We start from the raw sequence: 10,785 nt of genomic DNA on the forward strand, positions 1-10,785 counted from the left end.
TGGTGTCGGAGAGTGTGGTGTTGGAGAGTGTGGCGTTGGAGGGTGTGAAGTTGGAGAGTGTTGGAGAGTGTGATGCTGGAGAGTGTGGTGGTGGTATTGTGTTGGAGGGTGTGGTGTTGGAGAGTGTGGTGTTGGAGGGTGTGGTGTTGGAGAGTGTGGTGTTGGAGAGTGTGGTGTTGGAGGGTGTGGTGATGGAGGGTATGGTGTTGGAGAGTGTGGTGTTGGAGGGTATGGTGTTGGAGAGTGTGGTGTTGGAGAGTGTGGTGTTGGAAAGTGTGGTGTTGGAGGGTGTGGTGTTGGAGAGTGTGGTGTTGGCGAGTGTAGTGTTGGAGAGTGTGGTGTTGGACAGTGTAGTGATGGAGGGCGTGGTGCTGGAGGGTGTGGTGTTTGAGGTTTTGGTGTTGGAGGATGTGGTGTGGGAGAGTGTTGTGTTGGAGAGTGTGGGGTTGAAAAGTGTGGTGTTGGAGGGTGTGGTGTTGGAGAGCGTGGAGTTGGAGAGTGTATTGTTGGAGAGTGTGGTGTTGGAGGGTGTGGTGTTGGAGAGTGTGGTGTTGGAGAGTGTAGTGTTGGAGGGCGTCGTGTTGGAGGGTGCGGTGTTGTAGGGTGTGATGTTGGAGGGTGTGGTGTTGGAGGGTGTGGTGTTGGAGAGTGTGGTGTTGGAGGGTGTGGTGTTGGAGAGTGTGGTGTTGGAGGGTGTGGTGTTGGAGGGTGTGGTGTTGGAGGGTGTGGTGTTGGAGAGTGTGGTGTTGAAGGGTGTGGTGTTGGAGAGTGTAGTGTTGGAGAGTGTGGTGTTGGAGAGTGTGGTGTTGTAGAGTGTGGTGTTGTAGAGTGTGATGTTGGAGTGTGGTGTTGGAGGGTGTGGTGTTGGAGAGTGTGGTGATGGAGGCTGTGGCCTTGGAAGGTATGGTGTTGGAAAGTGATGTGTTGGATAGTGTGGTGTTGGAGAGTGTGGTGTTGGAGGGTGTGATGTTGGAGAGTGTGGTGATGGAGGCTGTGGTCTTGGAGTGTATGGTGTTGGAGAGTGTGGTGATGGTATGGTGTTGGAGAGCGTGGTGCTGGAGAGTGTGGTGCTGGAGAGTGTGGTGGGGGTATGGTGTTGGAGGGTGTGGTGTTGTAGAGTGTCGTGTTGGAGGGTGTGGTGTTGGAGAGTGCGGTGTTGGAGAGTGTGGTGTTGGAGGGTGTGGTGATGGAGAGTATGGTGTTGAATAGTGTGGTGTTGGAGTGTGTGGTGTTGGAGAGTGTGGTGTTGGAAAGTGTGATGTTGGAGGGTGTGGTATTGGAGGGTGTGGTGTTGGAGAGTGTAGTGTTGGAGAGTGTGGTGTTGGAGAGTGTTGGAGGGCGTGGTGTTGGAGGGTGTGGTGTTGGAGTCTGTGGTGTTGGAGGGTGTGGTGTTGGAGGGTGTGGTGTTGGAGGGTGTGGTGTTGGAGAGTGTGGTGTTGGAGGTTGTGGTGTTGGAGAGTGTGGTGTTGGAGAGTGTGGTGTTGGAGAGTGTGGTGTTGGAGAGTGTGGTGTTGGAGGGTGTGGCGTTGGAGAGCGTGGTGTTCGAGAGTGTATTGTTGGAGAGCGTGGTGTTGGAGGGTGTGGTGTTGGAGAGTATGGTGTTGGAGAGCGTGGTGTTGGAGGGTGTGGTGTTGGCGAGTGTGGTGTTGGAGAGTTTAGTGTTGGATGGCGTGGTGTTGGAGGGTGGGGTGTTGGAGGGTGTGGTGTTGGAAGGTGTGGTGTGGGAGGGTGTGGTGTTGGAGAGTGTAGTGTTGGAGAGTGTTGTGTTAGAGAGTGTGGTGTTGGAGAGTTTGGTGTTTAATGGAGTGGTGTTGGAGAATGTAGTGTTGGAGGGCGTGGTGTTGGAGGGTGCTGTGTTGGAGTGTGTGGTGTTGGAGGGTGTGGTGTTGGATAGTGTGGAGTTGGAAAGTGTAGTGTTGGAGTGTGTGGTGTTGGAGAGTGTGGTGTTGGAGAGTGTGTGATGGAGGCTGTGGTCTTGGAGTGTATGGTGTTGGAGAGTGTGGTGATGGTATGGTGTTGGAGAGCGTGGTGCTGGAGAGTGTGGTGCTGGAGAGTGTGGTGGGGGTATGGTGTTGGATGGCGTGGTGTTGGAGAGTGTAGTGTTGGAGGACGTGGTGTTGGAGGGTGCGGTGTTGGAGGGTGTGGTTTTGGAGGGTGTGGTGTTGGATAGTGTGGAGTTGGAAAGTGTAGTGTTGCAGTTTGTGGTGTTGGAGAGTGTGGTGTTGGAGAGTGTGGTGTTGGAGGGTGTTGTGTTGGAGGGTATGGTGTTGGAGAGTGTGGTGTTGGAGAGTGTAGTGATGGTATGGTGTTGGAGAGTGTGGTGTTGGCGAGTGTGGTGTTGGAGTCTGTGGTGTTGGAGGGTGTGGTGTTGGAGGGTGTGGTGTTGGAGGGTGTGTTGTTGGAGAGTGTAGTGTTGGAGGGTGTGGTGCCGGTGGGTGTGGTGTTGGATGGTGTGATGTTGGAGAGTATGGTGTTGGAGAGTGTGGTGTTGGAGAGTGTTGTGTTGGAGGGCGTGGTGTTTGAGAGTGTATTGTTGGAGAGCGTGGTGTTGGAGGGTATGGTGTTGGAGAATATGGTGTTGGAGAGCGTGGTGTTGGAGGGTGTGGTGTTGGCGAGTGTGGTGTTGGGGAGTTTAGTGTTGGATGGCGTGGTGTTGGAGGGTGTGGTGTTGCAGGGTGTGGTGTTGGAAGGTGTGGTGTGGGAGGGTGTGGTGTTGGAGAGTGTAGTGTTGGAGAGTGTGGTGTTAGAGAGTGTTGTGTTGGAGAGTTTGGTGTTTAATGGCGTGGTGTTGGAGAGTGTAGTGTTGGAGGGCGTGGTGTTGGAGGGTGCGGTGTTGGAGGGTGTGGTGTTGGAGGGTGTGGTGTTGGATAGTGTGGAGTTGGAAAGTGTAGTGTTGGAGTGTGTGGTGTTGGAGAGTGTGGTGTTGGAGAGTGTGGTGTTGGACAGCGTGGTGTTGGAGCGTGTGGTGTTGGAGAGTGTGGTGTTGGAGAGTTTAGTGTTGGATGGCGTGGTGTTGGAGAGTGTAGTGTTGGAGGACGTGGTGTTGGAGGGTGCGGTGTTGGAGGGTGTGGTTTTGGAGGGTGTGGTGTTGGATAGTGTGGAGTTGGAAAGTGTAGTGTTGCAGTTTGTGGTGTTGGAGAGTGTGGTGTTGGAGAGTGTGGTGTTGGAGGGTGTTGTGTTGGAGGGTATGGTGTTGGAGAGTGTGGTGTTGGAGAGTGTAGTGATGGTATGGTGTTGGAGAGTGTGGTGTTGGCGAGTGTGGTGTTGGTATGGTGTTGGAGGGTGTGGTGTTGGAGAGTGTGGTGTTGGAGAGTGTGGTGTTGGAGAGTGTAGTGTTGGAGGGTGTGGTGCTGGTGGGTGTGGTGTTGGATGGTGTGGTGTTGGAGAGTGTAGTGTTGGAGAGTGTGGTGTTGGAGGGCGTAGTGTTGGAGAGTGTAGTGTTGGAGAGTGTGGTGTTGGAGGGCGTAGTGTTGGAGAGTGTAGTGTTGGAGAGTGTGGTGTTGGAGGGCGTAGTGTTGAAGAGGTAAGACATACTTTACTTCCTATCATAAACACTGACTCTCTTAACCAAACCATCTCACTGCTTTATCCTTTAAATGTTATTCATGTTTACGTGTATATGGATTCAGTAAAACGAGAATAACAACGTCAACCAAACTTTACTACATAAAATCAGCTTGTAAAAATATATTTATATTATCCTGAGAAATGCTAGTCACAGTCACAACTCACATGACAGAACTTTAGTGAAAGGATATCTGACTGCTAGTTCTTCACGCGTATGCCAAACGTAAGTTAATCACCCACAAATGACAATTTTTCTAAGTCCAACATCTGATTATTCATATAATTACGCATTACGCCTAAAACTCTGAAGACCGCACACTAGCATCGAAGTCTGAACCTTTGATATGTGTGTATATAGGGTGTGTACCAGACACTGTCTGGTCAATGAGTTCCTCCACGGAATAGTGTGTAGACACCAAGACAGTCAGAAACAAAGTCCATTCAGTCTCATAATGGACTGAGTCCTCGAAGTTGGCCAGATCCTAAATTCGTTTATTGTTTAGTATGCAGTGTAGTATTATAAGTATCCCGAGTCCGAGTCTACACCACATCAGAGAAAAATAAAGTTCACTGCACCAAACATAAGTCTGTCCCAGGACTGTATTACATAAAATGCTGTTATGTGATACAGACAGTCATTATGTTACCCAGACAGACATTATGTTACACAGACTTTATGTTACACAGAAAGACGTTATTATGTTACACAGACGTTATGTTAGAGAGACGTTATGTTACACAGACTTATATAATACGGACAGACAAATCAACATTTGGTATCTTACATTTATTTTTATCTAACTAATGAGGTTAATGATAATTTTGATTTGAAAAGAAGAAATATTACTATATCTCCATTTTAAATATTTGTTTTTAAATATTTACTCTTATTTAAAATATTATTATTATTTTTCACCAGCTTTTTGTTTCCTTGCCTCATCTACTGCACACACCCCTATCTCTCTCTCTGTCTCTCTCTCTCTCTCTCTCTCTCTCTCTCTCTCTCTCTCTCTCTCTCTCTCTCTCTCTCTCTCTCTCTCTCTCTCTCTCTCTCTCTCTCTCCATCTCATTGTCTCCTCGTCTCTGAGGTATGCCTCTCTCCCTCAGGGTTGACTCCTGTGAGAGTGACGTGGACATTGTCACACCGTACTGGGCCAGCAACTCTGCAGGCAAGGTTCGGGCCATCGTTAATACCAACGAGTTCTCCCAGGCTATACACCAGGAGATATGCGCGTGAGTATTGCTTCTACTGCGTGGTGGGAATGAGTTGGGTGATGGGAATGAGTTGAGTGGTGGGAATGGGTTGCGTGGTGGGAATAGGTTGGTTGAATGGGTTAGTCTGTGGGTGTGAGTGGGCAGTTGGAGTGTGTTTTATCGGGCGGGTGTTCGATGTGCTTAATTGTGTGCCTGCTTGACTGAGTGTCTGTCTGCCAACGTGAATGTTTGTTCACTGGGTTGTGTGTCTGCTTAGTTATGTATGTGTCTGTTTGCTTAGTTATTTATGTCTCTGTCTGCATGACTTTGTGTCTGTCTGCTTGGTTCCAGGTATGTCTGTCTGCTTGGTTGTGTGTCTGGTAGTGTATCCGTATGTTTAGTTATGTGAATGTCTGCTTGGTTATGTGTCTGTCTGCTTGGTTTAGTGTCTGCTCAGCTTTATGTCTGTCTCCTTGGTTGTATTTCTGTTTGCTTGGTTATATATAAACCTGATTGGTAGCGATTGTCTGCTTGATTGTGTGTGTCTGCTTGGCCGTGATTCTGCTTGGTTGGTTGTGATTCTGTCTGCTGGATTATGATTCTGTCTGCTTAGTTGTGATTTTGTCTGCTTAGTTGTTACTTTGTCTGCTTAGTTGTGATTCTGTCTGCTTAGTTGTGATTCTGTCTGCTTAGTTGTAATTCCGTCTGTTTGGTTGTGATTCTGTCTGCTTAGTTGCATGTCTGTCTCCTTGGTTATGTGTCCGTCTCATTAGGTATCTGTCTGCCTGGTTAATCTCTGTCTGCTTCTCAGAGATTTTGTCTGGTTGGTTGTGAGTCTGTCAGCTTAGCTGTGATTGTCTGTTTGATTGCGTGTGTTTGGATGTGCTTCTGTTTTTTCTCGCTGTGTGTGTGTGGTTGTGTGTTGGTCTACCCACTTGAGAGGGGTCTGCCCACTTGAGAGTGGTCTACCCACTTGAGAGTGGTCTACCCACTTGAGAGTGGTCTACCCACTTGAGAGGGGTCTACCCACTTGAGAGTGGTCTGCCCACTTGAGAGTGGTCTACCCACTTGAGAGTGGTCTACCCACTTGAGAGTGGTCTGCCCATTTGAGAGTGGTCTACCCACTTGAGAGGGGTCTGCCCACTTGAGAGTGGTCTACCCACTTGAGAGTGGTCTACCCACTTGAGAGGGGTCTGCCCACTTGAGAGGGGTCTGCCCACTTGAGAGTGGTCTACCCACTTGAGAGTGGTCTACCCACTTGAGAGTGGTCTACCCACTTGAGAGTGGTCTACCCACTTGAGAGGGGTCTGCCCACTTGAGAGTGGTCTACCCACTTGAGAGTGGTCTACCCACTTGAGAGTGGTCTACCCACTTGAGAGGGGTCTACCCACTTGAGAGTGGTCTACCCACTTGAGAGTGGTCTACCCACTTGAGAGTGATCTACTCACTTGAGAGTGATCTACTCACTTGAGACTGGTTTACCCACTTGACACTGTGTCTGTATTTGGTGCTTTTGTCAACTGTGTGTACCTGTATGAATGTGTGTTCAACTGTGCATTTATGTGTTCTGTTGTGTGTTCCTGTGTGCGTGAGTGTGTACCTGTGTGAGTGAGAGTGTGTACCTGTGTGCGTGTGTACCTCTGTGCGTGAGAGTGTGTACCTGTGTGCGTGAGAGTGTACCTGTGTGCGTAAGAGTACCTGTGTGCGTGAGTGTGTGTTTGTTTGTGTGCATGTGTGTGTGTGTGTGTATGTGCGTGTGTGTGTGTGTGTGTGTGTGTGTGTGTGTGTGTGTGTGTGTGTGTGTGTGTGTGTGTGTGTGTGTGTGTGTGTGTGTGTGTGTGTGTGCGACTCCTGTTATATACGCTGCTCTTGTCTATAGGATATCCCTAGTTGCTCACTATCTTTCTGTCGATAAATCATTATCAAACCTACTCTCTCTCTCTCTCTCTCTCTCTCTCTCTCTCTCTCTCTCTCTCTCTCTCTCTCTCTCTCTCTCTCTCTTTCTAAGAGTCTTTCGGGATGTTTAACTCGGCCAAGAAATTAGCAGCTACTGTAACGTCACTGTAATGGTGACCGTAAAAGTCGGTATATCCCTCATTGTAACGATCATCGTAACGGTCATGATAACTGTCACTCTAGCGGTCACTGTAACGGTCATTGTAACGGAATAGCACCTTGTGAAAGTAGCGGAAGTCATCGGAAGATAACCATAGCCTGGCTATTTGTGGCATTACCCGCAGGTGTTTGTACCCACCTAGTGTGGCTATGGGGAGTCGACCCTCAGCTTCTGGGCCCGCCTATTATTTGCAATAATGAATATGAATGGGCGTGGAAGGGAGGGAATGGTACTGATTCTTGATCTCGCTTCCCTCGATCGGCTGACGTGAAAAACAACTCAAGAGTCCATTTACATTTTTTCGTTGTTCAGTTTCTGCCACTTTGCTCCTTCTCTGAAGAAGGATGTCACAGTATCGTGGTTGGAACAGTTCACCCATAACCCCGCACTCAGAAGAGGAACTTTATGATGACGTTTTGTCCAGTCCTGGACCATTGTCCAAAGACTGTATGGTGTCTTGGCCTTCTCTACTTTTCTCGCCCCAATTGTGACTTGACTGTAGTCCAGGACCGAAATGTCTTCATATGATCCACTCTTTAAGGGCAGGTATTGTATGAATTGTTCTAGCCACAGTATTGTGAGAAACAACCCTTTACAAGATTGTGTATTGATGATTTCTTGTGTGAGATGTGATGTCACATCTAAATGAGGGATGTTGGTGAATCCCGTTGCTCGGTTGGTAGTGTACTCAGCTCACACATTGATTGTTCGTGGTTCGATCCCCGGCCGGGTGGAAACACTAAGCACGATTCCTTACACCTGCTGTCCTTGTTCGCCTAGTAGCAAGTAGGTACCTGGGTGGTATAAACCTTGGTAATAAATACCGACAAGTTGGTTTAGAAAGACACGTAAGCAAACACTATAACATATTTATTAGAAAACGTTTCGGTCCTGGGACCTTGATCAGAAGTGATCAAGGTCCCAGGACCGAAACGTTTTCTAATAAATATGTTATAGTGTTTGCTTACGTGTCTTTCTAAACCAGGTACCTGGGTGTTAGTAGACTGTTGTGAGTCGCATCCTGGGAGTGGTAATTTACCTCAGATAGGTCTGAGGCTTTGAAATGAGCTGAGGTAGGATACAAGCTCTTAACCTGTAAAAAAAAAAAAGAGTATTCTTCTGTCCCTATGATGAAATAACGTGTCTTTATATCCATTTGGCTCGTCTGACTGTGGCATCTCTGACCATATATTAACTTGTTCTTGTTACATCCATGGTAAAGAACTTGTTTGTGTCTATTCTGCCCATGCTGCTGAGTACTGTCCATGTCTTGATTGTACCTGCTTGGCTTATCGTTCTTCCAGTTAGAGAAGACATAACTTATTCCTTTCAGCTCAGACATCAATCTAGTAGATCAACCTCATCAAACTTTATTGAATTTCACCTTGTATTTTACTAAGTGAGAGTTCCACACACTCATTCTCGAGTATGCAAAATAACCACAGGGAAAGATGAATGATAACTCTAGGCCTTTTCTGTTGCAATCAACACATCATCAGGAGGTTGCAATGTTGCAGATTCGTTCATGGAAACTACTCTTTCTCCAGAGTCGTTAAAATCAATGATATATATTTTTCTCGTTATGTTCAGATTGATTTCCTCTGATTTATTTAACGTCACTACTACACCTTCTTGATTATTATTATTATTATTATTATTATTATTATTATTATTATTATTATTATTATTATTATTATTATTATTATTATTATTATGAGGAGGAGGAGGAGGAGGAGGAGGAGGAGGAGGAGGTACGAAAATAATGTGAGTCATACTGCATATTAGGAATGGGGGGGGGAGGTAACCATATTTGATTTGAGGAAAGAGAGAAACTCGAATTCTTTGGATCAAGAGCCTTTCATCAACATCAAAATAACCCCCTCTCCTTGACAAGGTGTGTGTTCAAGGTTAAATAAGGGTGATATGTTTCACAGTGTGCGCGGGATGTATACACAGTGAGGTGCATTGCTCTCGGCGAATATATGCTGAGAGTTACTTTATTGGTTTAGAAAGACACGTAAGCAAACACTATAACATTTATTAGAAAACGTTTCGGTCCTGGGACCTTGATCACTTCTAACATACAGAGGTAGAAAGACATTATATATATAGGCGGAGAGTGAGATGTGACGCACGTGACCTGAGGAATGTCATAAGAACATAAGAATGGAGGAACACTGTAGAAGGCCTACTGGCTCATGCGAGGCAGGTCTTTATCAAAACAACCTCTACCTATGATGAGGACGGGTAGACGATGAAATCATGTGACTCCTGTGTTGTTGGGTTGGTGTTGCTTAAGTATCATGTATGCCAATGTTTTTGAAATTTTGTAGTTTCCAGTGTTGCGTTCTATAGTGTCGGTGACGGCTTCTAGGCACCGTCGGCGTCTGAGGTCTGGTTCGGTGAGAACGAGTTGTGCCTCATTCCAGTTCATCAAATGCCCCGTGGAGTCTCTGTGGAGGACACAGGCGTACCTTACATCGTCTCTGTTAGAGGCATTTCGATGCTCATTCAGGCGGACTGCAAGATCTCTGCCTGTCTCGCCTACATATTTCTTGGGACAGAACCCACAGGGGATGGTGTAGACGCCTGCTGTAGAAGTTAGAGGTGTGGGGCTGCGTTTCGTAGTGAGGTCTTTGATAGATGATGTGTTTATGGTGGAAACGTTGATGTTACTCATAGCAAGTGCCCGGCGAGTATTCGTGGCAACATCGCCACATGGGAGTACTGTGAACTGTTTAGGGGGCTGTTCCATGGGCGGTTTGTTGAGGATAGCTTGTGCCTTGAGTCTGCAATCTCGGATGAAGAAAGATGGGAACTGAAGACGTGTAAAGGCTTGTGTTATGTAAGTGCATTCTTCTTCTAGAAAACAAGGGCTGGAGATGCGAAGAGCTCTCAAGAAGAAGCCAATGAGGACTCCTCTCCTAGTGCGGGTGTCTTGGTGTGAATAAAAGTGTATAAGATCGTCCTTGTTGGTAGGTTTTCTATGCACTTTGAAGAGAAGTTTGTCACTGTCGGGAGATCTGCACAGTAGATCGTCGAGGAAAGGAAGTTTGCCATAATTTTCGAGTTCAAGTGTAAACTTTATTGATGGTTCAACTGCATTGATCTTGTTGAGAAGGGCCTGGATATTGAGACGTCTCGGATAGAAAACCAATATATCATCAACGTATCTTAGCCAGGTAACGGTGTTGGGAATGAGGGTGCTGAATTTCTCTGTCTCCAGGTTTTCCATGAAGAGGTTGGCAAGCACAGCACTGAGCGGGCTGCCCATTGCCATCCCAAAGCATTGTTTGTAACAGTTGTCCTGATACTTGAAGAAGTTGAAATTAACACAAAGTTCCACTAGATTGATGAAATCTAGAAGAGGTAAAGGGAGGTCGTGGTTTTCAGTGAGCCTCTGTCTCAGAATGTTGATTGCAGCGTCAGTAGGAACGTTGGTAAAGAGGGCTGTGACATCGAAGGAAGCCATGCTTTTGTTTTTGACATTCAGGTTGGAAATTCGGGAGAGGTCACCTGAATGTTTGAGGTGGGCTTGACTGATGGTGCCCAGAAGCGCTGAAAGGTATTTGGCAAGGTGGCCGGCTAGTCTGTGGTGTGCACTCCCTATGCCCGAAGTGATAGGCCGTAGTGGGATGCCAGGTTTGTGTGTCTTAGGAAGGCCATACAGGCGTGCTGGTTTCGGTTGACCTGGTAAAAGTTTAAGTAGTTTTTTGCCTTGTTCTGATTTTCGTAAGATGTCTTTCTACCTCTGTATGTTAGAAGTGATCAAGGTCCCAGGACCGAAACGTTTTCTAATAAATATGTTACAGTGTTTGCTTACGTGTCTTTCTAAACCAACTTGTCGGTATTTATTACCAAGGTTTATACCAGTTACTTTAATACCTAAAGTATGGATTCTTAGCTGG

The 10,785-nt window shown here is 46.9% G+C and overlaps 1 protein-coding gene across 1 annotated transcript in view; it reads left to right on the forward strand.

The window, feature by feature from the left end:
* Nucleotides 1-10,785, forward strand: part of spz3 (Spaetzle domain-containing protein 3) — a 56,988-nt gene that overhangs the window by 44,972 nt on the left and 1,231 nt on the right. Inside the window, exon 6 of the mRNA XM_070081088.1 lies at nucleotides 4,675-4,800. Coding sequence (XP_069937189.1) covers nucleotides 4,675-4,800 — 126 coding nt within the window. The remainder of the gene's footprint in view (nucleotides 1-4,674; nucleotides 4,801-10,785) is intronic.

The sequence above is a fragment of the Cherax quadricarinatus genome, unplaced genomic scaffold, assembly GCF_038502225.1.
Source record: "Cherax quadricarinatus isolate ZL_2023a unplaced genomic scaffold, ASM3850222v1 Contig1637, whole genome shotgun sequence".
NCBI classification, from domain to species: Eukaryota; Metazoa; Arthropoda; class Malacostraca; order Decapoda; family Parastacidae; genus Cherax; species Cherax quadricarinatus.